This window comes from Barbus barbus (assembly GCF_936440315.1).
Source record: "Barbus barbus genome assembly, chromosome: 36".
Lineage (NCBI taxonomy): Eukaryota > Metazoa > Chordata > Actinopteri > Cypriniformes > Cyprinidae > Barbus > Barbus barbus.
Window position 1 is genome coordinate 13,936,513 of NC_136714.1, and position 18,467 is coordinate 13,954,979.

General features: G+C 38.5%; 1 protein-coding gene across 1 annotated transcript in view; it reads left to right on the top strand.

Annotated features, from left to right (window-relative positions):
• Positions 1-18,467, top strand: part of LOC306856108 (protein turtle homolog B-like) — a gene marked incomplete at both ends in the record, with an annotated part of 144,644 nt that overhangs the window by 93,767 nt on the left and 32,410 nt on the right. Inside the window, 6 exons of the mRNA XM_079395133.1 lie at positions 3,641-3,786; positions 9,438-9,580; positions 10,993-11,133; positions 11,242-11,358; positions 11,444-11,594; positions 13,705-13,828. Coding sequence (XP_079251259.1) covers positions 3,641-3,786; positions 9,438-9,580; positions 10,993-11,133; positions 11,242-11,358; positions 11,444-11,594; positions 13,705-13,828 — 822 coding nt within the window. The remainder of the gene's footprint in view (positions 1-3,640; positions 3,787-9,437; positions 9,581-10,992; positions 11,134-11,241; positions 11,359-11,443; positions 11,595-13,704; positions 13,829-18,467) is intronic.

Consider the following 18,467-nt stretch of genomic DNA (forward strand, 5'->3'; position numbering starts at 1 on the left):
GTTTTGGCAGAGGGTGCGTGGGTAGTACGGTTGACCGCACTCCCGAACCGCCCACAGCTGCTCACTGGCGAGAGAGGCGGGATAGTGTGGATCAAGACTGACTCGTCCACAACTTCCCGTCCCCTCGGGGGACCCAGAGATAGAGGAAACTGCTCTTTTGTCGAGTTTTTGGGTGCCACTGACCGAGAGGTCAGTGGCGGGGAAAAAAGAAACAAAAGATTCTCCGCCCGGCCCTCCTCCGGGGGAGGGAGTGGTGCGTTCACCATCTCCCGAAGAGCATCCCCCCCCATCTCCGGGTCGCCCGTCTCAGGGCCGCTTGCTCTTACGCTTACCACCAGGTTTGGCGGGGGCCTGGACGGGCGGGGCGGCTGCCCTGCGGCCGGCTCCACGGCGCTGCTTTGCTGGAGGCTGCTGCGTTTGCAGCGCGGGAGCGGGGGCGGCGGCAGGCGGCCGCCCTCGGCGACGAGCAGGCTGAGGCGCTGCCACCGGCGGCCGGGTGGAGGCAGCAGCTGCACGCCGGGGCAGGATGTGCCTGATGGCCTCAGTCTGTCTCTGTGCAGCGGAGAACTGCTGGGCAAAGTTCTCCACTGTGTCGCCGAAAAGGCCGGCCTGGGACAGAGGGGCGTTCAAGAACTGTCTCTTTTCTGCCTCCCTCATGTCCGCCAGACACAGCCAGAGATGGCGCTCCTGGACCACCATAGTGGACATCGCACGGCCCAGAGACCGCGCCGTAACCTTCGTCGCCCGTAGCGCGAGGTCCGTGGCGGTACGAAGTTCTCTGAGAACTTCTGGGTCGTGACCACCCTCGTGCAGGTCTCTCAGTGCCTTAGCCTGATGGACCTGCAACAACGCCATAGCGTGTAAGGCGGAAGCAGCTTCGCCACAAGCCGTATACGCACTGCCGGTCAGGGCCGACGAGTGCCTACAGGCCTGGGAGGGGAGCAACGGAACCCCACGCCAAGTGGTAGCAGTAGTTGGACACAGTTGCATCGCAACTGACCGCTCCACCGGCGGGATGCCCGCATACCCCCGCGCTACCCCACCATCAAGGGTGGTGAGGGAGGACGAACCACCAGACCGGTTTCGGGCAGTAAAAGGTGCCTTCCATGATCTAGTGAGCTCATCATGCACCTCCGGGAAGAAAGGCACCGGGGTGGGGCCCTGAGAACCAGCGCGAGCCACCCCGAGAAACCAATCGTCCAACCTAGAGGGTTCGGGACGCGGTGGAGGATTCCACTCGAGCCCGACCCTTTCGGCGGCCCGGGCAAGCATAGCCACCATCTCTGGATCCGAATCCGGAACCGCTGACCACCCAGAGGGTGGCAACGGTGCCGAATCATCATCTCCAGAGAGGGCAGACTCACCCTCCGATGCAGCGATTGACATCTGGTCACTGAGGGGAGCACCAAAGGATACAGCTGGTACTCCATGAGAGGGTCCAGCATGCTCCCTTGGCAGCTCCACAGGCTGCGAAGTGCCGGTGGCAGGAAGGACCCCCCCCTGAGGGGAATTCCTCACTGTCACCGTAAGACCAGTCCGGCCACTGTCAGAGGTAGTGGTCCCTCGGCTGCCGCCAGGGGGAGCCCTAGATCTAGGCAGGGGCACGGGCACTCCGCCCCTTTGCAGGAAACGGAGCCTGGTCCGCAACTCCGCGATGTTCATACTCCCGCAGTGAGAGCATGACTCATCCACGAAAGCTGCCTCAGCGTGATCAAAGCCCAGACACGAGAGGCAACGATCGTGACCATCACCCGGCGCCAGGTAACGACCGCATCCAGAAACACACGGGTGGAAAGGCATCTTGAAAAAGACGCGTCTTTAAAAAGACGTTCCACCCGTGAATGCTCTTTTAGAGAAAAGCACTCTTTTAGTGTGCTGAAGCGCACAGGGGAGATGGCCGCTTGCAGCACGATCAGAGGGTAGTGCAATCCGATGTGTGCAACCCACTCGACAAAGGGAGACCACCACCGCTGACGCGCCGTCACACCAACACACTGACTTGCAGACACTTTGAAGAGTTGGTCAGGAGCAGAACGAAGAACGCTCGGCTCCGAAGCGAAAAGCTGAATATGCGCTGCACCCGCTGCCTAATTATACTCACGCTGTGATTAGCGGCAGCTGGATGCAATAATCGCATGCCAATATCCATTGGCTTGTTTAGATACTCTCGTAGGGGATTGGTCTCTCTAAGCGAGATCCCAATTCGTCGGTCACCGACGTGACTCGGAGTGACCGACTGATAGGGAACAGATGATGCATTTATTTTTAAAGAGTTGTCAGTCAAAAAAAAGATTAATTAGTGCCAAGCTCTGAGCATTTGCAAATAGAATTGCCAAAAAAAGCAGAAATTTTACATTGGAAAATTTGGTTTTGCAAAGTTTTAACAGGAAAAAAAAGTGTTACAATGATAGTTCACTATACAGTTTACTATGTGTTTTTCACTTGTGATTACATTGTGTGCATGTGTCAGTGTCATTACACTTGTTTGGAGGTTCAAACACCTCAGATACTGTCTCGTTTGCCCTGTGTGAATGTTCTGACGGACTGAAATACTTTGATGCCTTATAAGTGACTAAATGGGAATGCTAGAAAGCAACTCCTCACCTGAAGACCAATTGATTTCATTTGACTTTAGCAATGATAGTATAAGCATAAAAACACATAGCACACAAAAATATTACATAAAACAGTGTGTCCTTTATAGTAACCTTGAATAGGAAAGGGGTCACACTAGGTGAGTGCCCACTATCATCACAATAAACGATAAAAACGCAGCTTCACCATAGACCCTCTCAGGTTCTCATGGTTCACGCTTCTCCTTCCCTCCCGCATGAAAAGAATATCTAGCAACATGGTGCTTGTGTCATCATATGCTCCACTAGCACTGATTAGAAGCAGCAGTGCCCTAAGCCATCCAAGTTGCCCTCATGCGTGGCCTGTACACTCTATAGAAAAAGGATATTATGTTTTGTTTTTTTTTCTTTCTAATGGAGGCTCTGTGCTGTAGGACAGGTGGAAGCACAGACAAGAATAGAGGCCACGCAGGCATTTCGTCCACTGGAGGGTTTTTTTGTTTTGTTTTGTTTTTTTCTCTGATCTCTGCCTCGGACACTCCATCTGTTCTTTATGAAAGAGTAGACTGTAATTCACAAGGCTTTGAATTTTGCTTTATTCTCTGGCTTTAAAATGAATTTATGTAAGCATACATATTTATATAGATAGCTTAGAAAAAAAAATGTCAGTATTTACAAACTTTCATGTCGTTTAAGCAAGTGGAACATTAAAAAATATTGTTCTGTACCGTTCAAAGGTTTGGAGTTGGTAAGATTATTTTAATGTATTAGATGTCTCTTATGCTCACCGAGGTTGTGTTTATTTTATGTAAAATAACAAACATTAGAAAGTTCAACAGAACAGCGTTTAACTGCAATAGAAATCTTTTGTAACATTCTAAATGTCTTTACTGTCATATTTCAACAATTTAATGTGTCCTTGTTGAAAAAAAAGAATTAATTTCTTTAAAAAAAAAATCTTACTGACCCCAAACTTTTGAACGGTAGTGTATGTAGTGGTGTAGGAATAGTGTTGGAATCATCAATACTATTGATGCTTATTCAACTTCTTCTTTCTCTCTCTCCAGTGATCTAAAGCGCAGAGTGAGTATTCTGATCGACGGTTCACTCATCATCTCCCAGGTGAAACCTGAGGATGCTGGGAAATACACCTGCAGCCCGAGTAACAGCCTTGGGCGCCCACCTTCTGCATCAGCGTACCTGACAGTGCATTGTGAGTCAGTCTGCTGATACACAACTAGACACACTACATCTTTGTCTTTCATCTGAAATCATTTATCTTTTTCTGATGCCCCTAAAAATTCTCACTGCATTGCACAGTGCAGATGCTGAACTACAGCTGCAGTTTGTTGGCGAGAAACCAACAGAATAGAATCCATTTAGTATTTTTACTTCTTGTTAAAGTATCCTGCTGATAATGTTCAAAAATCCAAAAAGCTTCTGTTTTGTTGAACGTGATGATCATGTATGTTATCCAGCATGGTTTAAGATTGATCCAAAACATCTTGTGCTTCTAAAACTAAGAACATCTCACCTTTTGTGAACACGGTCAGTGTCACAAATGTGCTTATATTTGATTAGTTAATCATAATGAAGTAGTCTTCCAATTTGTTGTAAATAAGTACTTGAATCAATTAACCAATAAATAAATAAATTGTTAAATTAAAGAATAAAGTAATAATTTTGTCATATATTTTCCTCCAATTTGTTTTGAATTAATAATAATAAAAAATACATTAATGAAAAATAAATAATTGAACCAATAAATAAATAAAATAATGAATTAAACAATAAATTAAATTGCTATAAATTAAATAAATGCAGACATTTACATACATTACAAATTAGACTTTTTATTCCCACATTTTCAGTATGGTCTCAGATGTTTATTTAAAACAGACATTTTGTGTTATAATGTACACTACTATTCAAGTTTGGGGTCAGTATTTTTTTTCTTTCTTACTTTTTTAAAAGAAATTAATGCTTTTATTCAGCAAGGATGTTAAATGGATAAAAAATGATTGTATTTTATTTGATAAAATAAATACAGCCTTGATGAACATAAGTGACTCCATTAAAAAAAAAACATAAAAAATCTTACTGATCCCAAACTTCTGAACGGCAGTGAAGGTGATTTCCTGAACTTGAATGGCGGTGTCCTGTATTACTTTTGATAAACCTCAATGACAACCTTTCACTGTGACATTATTTTTAAATGAAGCAGTAATTCCCAGTTGCCCATTATATTACATAATGTCATACAGTACATGACATAATAGAGGAGGAATTCTCCTTCATCCTGAATCTGTGACATTGGTCTCACTGGATTGAGGGTGAATATTAAGTAACAACCTTCACCAGCAGATTATGCCCTTTCATCACGTTTTCACATTGAGATCATGTATGCAGAATAACAGTGCTCTTTTGTAATTGATGAAAGGGTTACTTTAGTCTCCCAGCATATTCCGTCTCAATACATGGGCACGAGGGCGTATTAGCTTCAGCTGCTGCTGTTGGGCAGCCTGACGCTTTCTATTTGCAGCCGAGAGATTGGAATGGCCTTCTGTCCCCGGAGTCTGGAGCTGAATTGAAACAGTGACCTTGAGTCAGTAAGCTAGCAGATCACTCAGTCACAGCTCACATCCTCCACGCCAGTAGACTGATGCAAAGAACATGGGTTTTCTAGACGTTGTTAAAAAAAAAAAAACAGAACCCAAATATGTTGCATTTGCAGTAAATAGTGACAGGAATGAATGCTGCAGAAGTGGCTGTGGTATCCAAGGCAACAGACATTTCAGATTCCCTCGCTCGGAGGAAGCCTGTGTCGGACCAGCTTGGTTCGGTTGAAGTGGCGGAAAGGGATTACATCATTCCCAGACTGCAGAAATTTTCTCCTGTCCTCTAAAACAGTCTCACATAGTCTGGCCGCCCATGTGTGTAGTAAGCAGAGGCGCAGAAAACGTGTATTTGACAGTAAGTGAGAAAAAAGGAGGGGGAATTGTAAAAGGATGACATCATCCTGTGTGGAAACCCTCTCCTCTGCAGTGACGTCACCTGCAGACACTCCGGCAGGCTGGAAGCGAGGGTGATGGCGGCCCCGTTGGACGGCTGACGGCATTGCAGCGCTGCTCTGTGCATCGACATTGCCTAATTTTTTTTCTTTCCTCCTCTTCTTCCTTTTCGTTTGCAGTCCTGTGCTTCGTCCTCATGACTCGCTTTTGTTCTGTTCTTTTATCAATTCTGGTCCACTCCTTCCATCGTCCCATCCCTTAGCTCCACTTGTGCTAAAAATAGACCCTGGCACTTTACTAAGCATTAAGATGGAGCAGTGTATTTCTTCAAAGTGTTCGTTTCGGAGCACCGCTCCCTCTCGTTCTCCAGCATGCTGCAGTTGGCTGGTGTTGTCATTAATGAGAGACTGATTTATGAGTCACACGCATAATCTCTTTTACAGCGTTATTGATAGTCTTCACTTTAGATGTTGTTTATACAATATAAAGAAAGGAAAAGTAATTAATTACTCACCCTCATATCATTCCCATACCCGTAAGACCTTTGTTCATCTTCAGAACACAAATTAAGATATTTTTTATGAAATCTAAGAGCTCTCAGACCCTGCATAGATGCACTGATGTCACATAGACTATTTTAACAATGTCCTTACTACCTTTCTGGGCCTTGAAACTGCATTGCTGCCTATGCAAAAATGTGACCCTGGACCACAAAACCAGTCATAAGGGTAAATTTTTCGTAAGATTATGCATCATCTTTATGCGTCATCTTGTTATAAATAAGCTTTCCATTGATGTATGGTTTGTTATGATAGGACGATATTTGGCCGAGATGCACCTATTTGAAAATCTGGAATCTGAGGGAGCAAAAAAATCCAAATATTGAGAAAATCACCTTTAAAGTTGTCAAATGAAATTCTTAGCAACGCATATTACTAAACAAAAATTAGATTTTGATATATTTACAGTAGGAAATTTACAAAATATCTTCATGGAACATAATCTTTACTTAATGTCCTAATGATTTTTGGCATTAAAGGAAAATCAATAATTTTTACCCATACAATGTATTTTTGGCTACAAATATACACCAGCGACGTAAGCTGAACAAAGCTGTTGCGGGTTTGGGACAACACATGGGTGAGTAATCAATGAACAGTCTAGTTAATAGTGGCTTTTCACAACATTTGGTTGGTTTTTGAAGTTAGCATATATGTTTCCTTCATTGCCTGTGATATCGCACAATTCTGTACATGCAGTTTATTGACCAAATAATGCGTTGTTTTTATTTGTTATTTTTATGTATTAATTTTTCATTTCAAAGTTTGGGGTGGGTTATTAGCTTATGCTCACCAAGATTTATTTGATCAAAAGTTAATTGATCAAAAATACAGTTAAAAGTAATTTTCCTGTATTTTAAAATATATTTTATTCCTCTGATGCTGAATTTTGAATCCTGTAATATGCTGATTTGTTGATCAAGAAACTGTTGTGCTGCTTAATATTTTAGTGGAAACTGATACTTTTAAAAAGAAAGGATTTTTTAATGGAAAGGAAGTAAATTCAAATGAACAAATTATTTGAATTAGATTTTCATATATATATATATATACATATTTAAATGGGGGGGGGAATATCATTATGAAATATATGTTTTTGTCAAATACACGTTGGACACAATTATTGGCACCCCTAGAAATTCTTATGAGTAAAATATCGCTGAAGTATATTTCCATTCATATTCACAATTCTGAACATGAAATTATCCAGCCATGGCTTCCTGGTTCACAGAAATATAAATAAGAGGGAAGACAAAGCCCAAATTCCCTTAATCATCCATCACAATGTGATAAACCAAAGAATATATTTCTGATGTACAGCAAAAGATAATTGACCTTCACAAATTAGTGAAGTGGCTTTAAGAAAAGAGCTAGAGCAGTGAAAATACCCATTTCTACCATCAAGGCAATAATTAAGAATTTCCAATCAACAGAAAATGTTATGAAATTGCCTGGAAGAGGACGTGTGTCTGTATCGTCCTAATGCACGGTGAGAAGGAGAGTTTGAGTGGCTAAAGACTCTCCGAGGACCACAGCTGGAGAATTGCAGAAAATAGTTGCGTCTCGGGGTCAGAAAACCTTTAAAAAAAAAGTCAAACAGCACCTACATCACCACATGTTGTTTGGGAGGGTTTCAGGAAAAATTATCCTAGCTCATCCAAAAACAAACTCCAGCATATTCAGTTATCAGACACGACTGGAACTTGAAATGGGACTGGCTTCTATGGTCAGATGAAACAAAAAAATGAGCTTTTGTAGCAGAAAACACTCAAGATGGGTTTGGTGAACACAGGAATGAAAGTACCCCATGTGTACAATGAAATATACTGCTGTATTTTTGATGTTGTGGGCCTATATTTCTGCTGGAGGTCCTGGACATCTTGTTAAGACACATGGCATCATGGATTCTATCAAATACCAACAGATAAAAAAATCAATAAGTGACTGACTCTGTTAGAAATCTTATAATGGGCCATGTTTGGATCTTCCAACCGTACAATAATCCAAACACAAACCTCAAAAACAACACAAAAATGGGTCACTGAGCACAAAACCAAGCTTCTGCTGGCCATTCCAGTCCTCTGACCTGAACCCTGTAGAAAATGAGTGGGGTGAACTGAAGAGAAGAAGCACCAACATGGAGCTGGGAATCTGAAGGGTCTGGAGTGATTCTGGATGAAGGAATGGTCTCTGATCTCTTGTCAGGTGTTCTCTAACCTCATCAGGCATTATAGGAGAACATTTAGAGCTGTTAAACTGGCAAATGGAGGTTTCAAAAAGTATTGAATAAAAGGGTGCCGTTAATTGTGGCCAATGTGTATTAGAGAAAAACATTTATTCCATAATGATATTTCTCCCCATTTTAATTAAATTCTTATTATCCAATGAAAGGTTAGATTTTAGTGAATTTTTAAAAATAAAAGATCAAAAAGATTAACAATGCAGATTAATTTTCACAGCCGTCTTTGATCATATTTGCCACGGGTGCCGATATTTTTGGCCATGATTGTGTATATATATATATATATATATATATATATATACATATAGTTATAGTTATAGTTATATAGTTATAGTTATAAACAAATCTTACTGACCCTGAACTTTTAAACGATGAGTCAACTTAAGACTCCAGTTCTACAGTAATAAATATTGTAGTCACAAAAAACTTAACTATTTGCATAGTTATCTCTAAAGTTTTATGTCATTAGACAAGGTGTTTCCTTAGGAAATACTTTCTTACACTAAACACTGCCTGTTCAGTCAACTGAAATGGTAAACCATATTTATAGGCAAAAATTTAATTGGGATTTGTGATCTTTTTTTGGGGCTCTCTCAATTAAAATCATCCCACAACACCCTACCGATGTCTTTTCAACTGCCTATGATGTGGAGAGTTTTGCAGACACAACACACATTTTCTGTAAAAAAATATTAAAATGTAGTTTTTATTTCAGCTATGCTGATTTTAGCTATTTTCCCATGTTTCCAAGGCAATGTACTGTGCGATTAGTTGAGTAATAGTCTCAATGTGAGCTAGTTCAGACCTTTTTGTCTGATTTCAGACTCACTTCAGGCATGTGAGAGCAAAACATTCTTTATTAGTGTACTTCTCCTTCGGTAGTTGACTTATTCAGAGGATTTGTACTAAATGTTCCATTTAGCGAGACATTCAGTACTCCGCTCATCTGACAGTTTAACAATGCACAAAACCTTATATGTCTAACTCAGATTTCTAACATCTCAGCATTTCTGCTGTCTTTTTTTGTTTCTACTTTTGTTGTGTCTCATAGACCCTGCCCGTGTGGTAAACATGCCGCCCGTTATTTACGTGGCCATCGGACTGCCGGGGTACATCCGCTGCCCGGTGGATGCCAACCCGCCTGTCACTTCAGTGAAGTGGAAAAAAGACAGCCTGCCTCTTCGGATAGAGAAGGTGAGTCCAGCTGGACAATGATCTCAGTGTTTTCACAGATGCTGTCACATGGGCCTGTGTGAGATGGGTTTCATTCACAGTTCACATTGATCTCATAGTCTCACACAGACAAAGATCACTGGCTCCTCTTCAACGGGAAAGCCTTCATGGGGAATAACTGACCTTTCATTCTCGAACCCTGTTCCTCCTCAGTGCAGTTTTCTTTTAAGGATAGTGACCATGCAGTTGAAAATATATAGGCTTATCATGTTACATCTTAAGTGCGCTGAGAGCAAATTCACTCCATTAATTTCAGTCAATGCAATAGTTGTAAGGTGCATAGCAACCATTAGATAGAACAAGAGGGGTTTAATAAATTCAAAAGCTTGATAGACACTTTTTGTGAAAAAAAAAGATTTAACATTTGAAAAATTTAGGATGCAGTACGAAGAAATAATTGTAAAACTATGACCTTTAGACTACTACTTGAAACAGTCTGCTGGTTGGTTATGGTTTATACCCACTTACTGTATCTGCTTATCAGCAATTTGATTATGTGGTTTAGTGATTGCTAATCACCTAATTAATAATCATGATTCAAGCTGATATGGTGTATAAAATGGCCCCTTCACTTTTTCAGTTCATTCATACATAACTGATTTTATTCAGTGTCTATTAGCCTCATATTGATTGCATATCATTCTCAGAGAGCCATGATTTATGATCATTAAATTTGCGCTTTATTTAATTTCTTACATTGTATTGCAATTGTAATTGTATATTTTTAATACAAAGCATACAATTTTTTAATACAAATTTTATACAAAGCAATTTACATATTTAAAATACTCTACCATTCAAACGTTTGGGGTCAGAAAGTTGTTTTTTAAATGAATACTCTAATTCATCAAGGTCCCAAACAGTTGATCAAAAGAGACTGTAAAAACATTTATAATGATAAGGTTTATATTTGTAATAAATTCTGCTCATTTGAACTTCTTAATTATCAAAAAGAAAATCCTGACAAATATTTTGGTATCACAGTTTCCACAAAAATATTAAGCAGCAACTGTTTAAGCATGAACTGTTTTCAACATTTAAAATAATAATTAAAAATTATTCTTGAGCAGCAATTCAGGACATCAGAATGATTTATGAAGAATCACTTGGCTGAAATATTTTAAAATAGAAAAGTAATTCTAAATTATAATAGTATTTTGAAATATACGTAAATGTAACTTTTGCGGGCATAGGACTTATAATAATAATAATAATAATAATATCTTACTGACCACACTCTTTTGAATGGTAGTGTACAAAATCATTCTTTCAGTTCGTTCAGTAGAAAATCATACGTTGTCATGCTCTACTGTTTGAGAGACAGGAAACTATTTCCCTTATTGTGTGTGTGCTGATGTTTCTCTCTGTTGCAGTACCCTGGCTGGAGCCAAATGGAAGATGGGAGCATTCGAGTGTCTGAGGTGACAGAGGACTCTCTCGGCACCTACACCTGCGTGCCTTACAATAGCCTCGGTACAATGGGACAGTCCCCTCCCGCCCCTCTGGTGCTAAAGGTAAAGAATGAAACTTGTAGATTTTATTTGAGCTTCCTTTTCCTTATTTACCTTTTTGATAATATCATCTATTTGCGTCAATATAACATGGTGTTTGGCGGTGGATAGGACCCACCCAAATTTCTGGTGGTTCCTGGAGGGGAGTACAGGCAGGAGGCTGGTCGAGAGCTGGTCATCCCCTGTGAGGCAGAAGGAGACCCATTCCCCAACATTACATGGAGAAAGGTAAGCCGCATCCTTAAGTAGGATCCTGTATCATTGTCAACCCAATTGATGCGTTTGCTAGAACTGTTTTCTTTTATTGGGAAAGGTAGGGAAGCCCAGCAGAAGCAAGCACAACGTCCTACCGAGAGGCAGCTTACAGTTCAAATCTCTCAGCAAGGAGGACCACGGGGAGTGGGAGTGTGTCGCCTCCAATGTCGCCACGAGCATCACTGCCAGCACGCACCTCCTAATAATCGGTAGGAAGCGTTGAGACAAATGGCGCTACTTCATGATGCACAAACACGACTTGTGATAAAGTGATTTTCCATACAGCGATGAATATTAGATTAAAGAGTGTTATTTTGTTAAAAGTGCTCAAAAATGTAGTTTATATTTGCAGGACAACAGTGGTCTTTGGTCTCAGGGTTCTGAGAGTCATGGAAAATCTAACAAATCAGGGAATATTTTAAAAGACAAGGAAATTTCAACTTTTATGACTAATTATTATTTCTGTGTTCCAGTGTTATTTTAGTATATTTTATTATATATTTGTTAGCTTTTTTTAATACTATTATAAATATTTAGAATTACCTGTTATTTTTATATTTTCAGTTCATTTTTTAGCTTAAGTTTTAGTATTATGGTTATGTACTTATGTAATTTTTATTAGTTTTTTTTATGTTTCTATTTAGCTTCTTTTTTTCAGTTAGTTGCCAAGGCAGCATTTACTTTACTTTACTTTCCTTTATTGTCCACAAGTGGAAATTTGTCTTTGGCTTCACAACACATTATAACAAGACCAATACAATAAAAGACACTTACACAACAGCTCTAAAAGGTAAGACAGAATAAAATATCATACAATACAATTGACTCAACATTTCACTTTAGCATACACATATATACATTCCCACATGTTCATATATCTGCATACATATTAATATTCATGTCTCAGCATTTAAAATTCTAACTGCAGTTGGCACAAATGACATCTGATACATATTTTTACTTGCCCAACTGAAACTGACAGTGCAAAGGGTGCAGTGAATCCTCTATAATAGCTAAAGCTTTTTGATTAACTTTAATTTTAGCTGTATAAGTATCATTTAATTTCCAATTTTAATTTTTTTTAGATGTAGTTTTTCACATTGTATTTTATAAATACTAAGAATTTAATTTATTTTTCATCTTTATTTCAGTTAGTGTTTTATATATAGTTTACTTTTAACAGTGACTTTTAACTCTTCGCTAAAACTTTGTTGATCAAATTATTCTTTCAACTTTTGTTTTAGTGAGTTCATCTAACAGGTTCTCAAATCAGCCTGAATGAATCGGTTCTAAATTGTCTAAATCAAAAACATTTTTAAAAATCCTTATCCAGTTACAATATATCAAACAAAAGGAAAAATCAATGGTTGAAAACCGTGAGTACATGTAGACTTTATAATTATATCTGTCAGTTAATGTTTTACCCTATTCACAGATGTATTTTTCATTTATGATTAATGTATTGTGAAAAATGTAAGAATATTAGGCACGTTTTCAGAGAAAAAGTTAGTTGTGATCTCCCTAATCATCCACAAGTACTGTAATGTAGCTCATTCTATGGTACTGATATGACTGGTGTTTTCATTTCATGTTAAGTCACTTTAATAGCACATACTTGCCAAAAGTATTGAATTTTTTATGTAAAGATTACTTGCTTCAATACTTTGAAGTATATTAATACGCAGACCTACACTCTATAGATTATAATCTTATAGGACATATCTTAGAAATTCAATAGAGGAAAGTAGCGCAAAGGCTAACGTCCTCATGGACTCTTTCTATTAGTGGCTAGTGCAGCTGTAAACAAACACTGCCAGCTTAGTCCTTATATTGCTGCCCACTTTTTTGGCATGTACACAGTGCTGTTGGGCACAGTTTGTATTTGTTTGACTGCAGTGAAACTGTCAGTTAAAGAAACTTTCTGATTAGCAGCCAAGCAGCAGCTGCTAAACTAAACTGTTAGCTATTCAGTGAGTTCCTCTCAAAAAGCTCTCTGTACAAAAGTCCTTTGGGAGGTTTATATGCTGTGAGCGGACTGCTAGAAATGTTGCAGTGTCTTAGTATAGAGGGATTTTCCTCAAAAGCGTCCCCACAGGCTAACAGTTAGCTGTTGAATAAGAGATAAAGGATAAATGATGCACACAGAGTCTGTTTGTTTGTGTTAGCGCTAGTGTTTGTGTTAAGACAAGTGAGCTAATCGCTTTGACCGAGAGCTTTTTACAGACAAAGTTTTAGGGAAATAAAATATGTGTGGCCTTAGGTTTTGTGTACAAGTGTGTGTTTATATTGAGTGTGACACGAGTTGTCCTCTTCCTACAGGCACAAGCCCACACGCCCCCGCCAAAGTCCACGTTTCGGTCTCGACGACCTCGGCCAACGTCTCGTGGGAACCCAGTTACGACGGCGGCTTTGCGCAGACATTCTCAGTCTGGTACGGCCATGTGTGAGTCATCCCAGCATGCTTTGCTTTCTGCTTCTTTTTCTAACTGTTGACCTGAGCTCTGCTGCTGTTGTGAGGCTGCTACATCTGGTGGAAATGGCTGGGATGGGGCAAAACCTTTTCCCTTAGGGGTGAGATGACCTGCAGAACCCTCCAATACTGAGTCGGACACATTGTTAATATTGATGTCAGTGCAGCTAAAATGTTAAGTGTATAATATCAGGGTCAGGACTCTGTATATGGCATATAATAAATAAAATCCAGTCTAGTTTGATGCACATCTTGTTCATAACTTCCAAATAACTTCATACTGGAAAGTCTTGAACAAAGATTATTCTGTGTGTAATCCAGACCCACTGTTTTCTTTGAGATTTTCTTTGTTCTACGAGCAGTTAGCTAGCATGTTGGCCTTGTTAATCTGGCTCATAACGATAGAATTTGAATGGAATGATCAGGCAGTAAAATCCCTCCACAGAGTCGTTATGCGTCATGCAAAGTACCTTATTAAATTGACAAGACAATTTTGGTGTTGTGTGCAGTTCGACTGCTTTTTAAACACTTCAGCACACTAAAAATAATGACATATTTATGGGATTTAGAAGAAACAGCCTGCTGCTGAGTGTGGTGTGCCATCGGTTGTAATATTTGTTATGGAAAAAAAATTATGTTAGGGTAAGTTTTTTTTATTATTATAGTGAAGATCCCCTTTACTAAAATATAAAGGCAGCTCTATATTTTTATTTATACATTCATTGCACACAGACCTGTTCATAGTGTGAGAAAAATTATATTATTGTTTACCCAAAAATTAAAGTTGTCATCATTTAATTTAATTTAATTATTTATATATTGCTATATAGTTTTTGTTTTAATTTTAGTTTAAGGCCTAGTAATTATGTTATGTGCTTTTGTCATTTTGATTATAATTTTTTTAAACATTCTATTTAGCTTTAACTTATTTCTAATTTTTTATGTACGTTTCGTAATTTTAGTACTTCAACTTATTTCAGTTAGCTTCCAAGGAAACATTTCTAAGTTATTTTTTAAAAGAAATGTATTTTTTTATTATTATTATTATCTATTTAATTTCAACTTGATTTAAATGATCAAAAACAATTTTTTATAGTTATAAAATGTTTATGTATGCTAATAGTGTATATTAGCATACATTAACACGGACATTGTGTCATTTACTCACCCTCGTGTCCTTCCAAACCTGTATGACTTATTTTCTTCTTTGTCGAAATGTCTTTTGTGTGCATAGAAAGAAGTAACATGAGTGTAAGTAAATGATAATAAAAAATTTCATGGAAGCAACATATTGTAGATATGTTGAATCCTGATAATATAGAAAACATCAAATGACATTTCTAAAGAATGTTTAGAAGTACAGTAGAACTTCTCAGATGTGAACCTATAGTTTGTACATACAGTACAGTATGAAGCCCTGAGAGATTCTGATGATTCTTATGCATGAAAAGTATTTATTAATGGAAAGACTTTGTCTTGTGCCTTCTCGCAGTTCAGTGCTAAACAGTTTTTGATATTGTAACCGTACCCAGAGAACCAACTATTGCAAGTAAGTATTTACTGTATTATAATTTTAAAAGTTTTCATTACTTGCTTCGGTAAGGTGACATCCAGGGTTTAAAGAGGTGCCCCTGAGGTAGTTTTGTTAGTGACTTGATCCATAACGGCAGACTCTTGCTTCTGGCTTAATCAGCAGCACGTTCGTCTCCTTGTTCAGTCGTCTCCTCCGCCTCTCTTCATCTCTCTGCTGCCCATGCCAGCGCTTCTGCATCCCTGTGATTCTGCTCCCTGTGTGGCGTTGTCCTCTGCGATATTCACCCGGAATATCAACATTCTATAGCTTTCTGTGCTCCTGCCCCTATAGAATGGCACATGCTTCGCAATAACCTTTGTATGTTTGCTGCTTCGGTGGATACGAGCAACATTTAAATCGTATGTTTTTAAAGCTGTGACTACTTGGGACTTACTCATTTAGAACATATTTCTGCAATGTCACACCGGGTAACAGATGGCAGCAGTGTTTCATGGAAATGTAGCATGAACAGATTTAGCCCGTTGCGAGCCCTGGAGACAGATTTCACTCCTTTTTGAGCTATTAATAGTAATGAAATTTAGTGTTTAGAGACAGACTGGCTGTTATATGGAGAAAAAATAGAGGAAAGTTTAAGGATTACACGGCCTGGGAAAGGAAGGTCTATATATACATACAGGACTGTATACTGAATAGATGTATACACTACCCTTCAAATGTTTTCTGGTCGGTCAGTTTTTTTTTTGTTTTTTTTTTGTCTCCTGTGATCACCAAGAATGCATTTATTTGATGAAATATAAAGTATAACAGGAAAAAATGTGAAATATTTTTACAATTATAAATAACTATTTATTTTTAATACATTTCAAAATGTTATTTATTCCTGTTAATGGCAAGCCTGATTTTTCATCAGCCATTACTCTATGCTTCAGTGTCACATGATCCTTCAGAAATTCTAATATGCTGATTTTATACTTAAGAAACTTTTGTTATTATTATCAATGTTGAAAGCGGTTGTGCTGCTTTTTTGTGGCTTAATATTTCTGGATTCTTTGATGAATAGAAAGAACAGCATTAATTTGAAACAGAAATATTTTGTAACAATTTAAGTCTTTACTCTCACTTTTAATGCATCCTTTCCTGAATAAAAGTATCAATTTAATAAAAAAATATATACAGACCACAAAATTTGAACTGTAGTGTTTATATAAATGTATTTTAATTCATCATTATGTGCCTATATTGCGACTGCACAAAGGTACCCAATTATTATCTTTCTTAGTGCTTGTGGTCATTTTTTTGTTGTTTTTGTTTTGTTTTGCAACTTGCAACTTGCAATTTTAACTGAACAGAGGGAACACTGCACATATTATTATATTAATATTTTTTGTTGTTGTTCTTCATGCTAAGGGTGAATAAAAAATAACAAAATGTTGCTTCAGATTGAATATGTTGTTTCAGACTAAAAACTGACTTCTGAATTCTCACCAGGCTGTTAATTTATTTCCAAGTATGTGGCCCAGATCAGAATTGAATTTAGTTTCAATGTGATTTTTGCTCTTCACATTGTCATCCAAGGCAGATCTGTGTCTCATATAATGGAACAGTGTCTGTATGCGCTCAGCATTTCTTCACAGTCTGTACCGAGTACTAACTTGAGTCCTTCCACTAACACAGCTGTCCACACATGCAAAAGCTAAATAAGAATAGAAACCCCATGGAGGATGAAAGCATGTTAATCCTCACCCAAGGGCCATACCTTCCGACTTCTTCTTAGATCATCATTATCCGCTGGCCAGATGTGTCCACCACGGGTGCCTGAGCGATCGGAGGCCTATGCCAAGAGCTGACTAAAGGTGTCATTTGAAACATAGGGCAGTGTGACTCATGCTATAAAGGTTGTGTATGCATGGCCTTTAAAGGTGACCCACATGCGATTAAACAACATCTCCCGTTAGCCTCATTGACGCAGATAGTTGGCATGTTCCTGCTACTTCCTGTGCCTTTCAGGAGAGGTGCCGAGCGACTGCTGAGATGCTGTGAATAACACACATCTCAAGAGCCTGTGAACTCTCAAGCTATAAGGGCATGAAGGAAGTGATCAATTAGACCTCAGTGGAATATTATGACTCACCAATAGGAACGCGGCGAATGACCTAAACACCTGATTCCTTACCGTTTTCTATTCTATTAAAGTCATTAATATGGTATTCCGAACACAGTGTAATTTCAATATCTCAAAGTATGCCTGGCGTTTAACACAGCAATCTGTAAAAGAGATGACATTTTTAACTTTTTGGTTCTTGCATTAGAATGATATAACTGTATATATTATTATATAAAATATTTAAACATTTGTCATGAGAAAATTAATTCTATATATTTCATATTTATGGAAGCCTGTTTCCACCACTGATTTAAAAATAAAAAGGGTAATTGTGACTTTTTATAACACAATTCAGACTTTCTTCTCACAATTGGAAGTTTCCTTCTCGCAATTCTGACATTTATTCTCAGAATGGCAAGATACAAACTTGTGATATTAACTCACAATTTTGAATTATAAAGTCAGAATAGCAAGATATAAAGCCTGTATAATACATAGATATAAAGCCTCAAAATTGCAGGATATAATTCTGACTTTTTTTAATGAATGTGACATTATATCTCGCAATTCTGACTTTTTTCTCACAAATGCCATTTGAATCTCGTAATTCTGACTTCAAAATTGCAAAATATAAACTCACAACTTTGAGTTATAAAGTCAGAATAGTGAGATATGAACTCACAATTCAGACTTTTTTTTCTCAAAATGTGAGTTTATATCTCACAATTCTGACGTTTTTTCTCACAAATGTGAAAAATAGTCACAATTCTGAAAAATAAGCAGAATTGCAAGATATAAACTCAGAATTCAGATTTTTTTCCTCAGAATTCCTCAGAGTTTATATCTTGCAATTGTGACTTTATAACATGCATTTGCAAGTAATCAAGTCCGAATTGTGAGATAAAAAGTTGCAATTCTGAGAACATATCAGTCTTTTTTCCCCTCAGAATTGGAATTTAAAACTTACAAGTTTT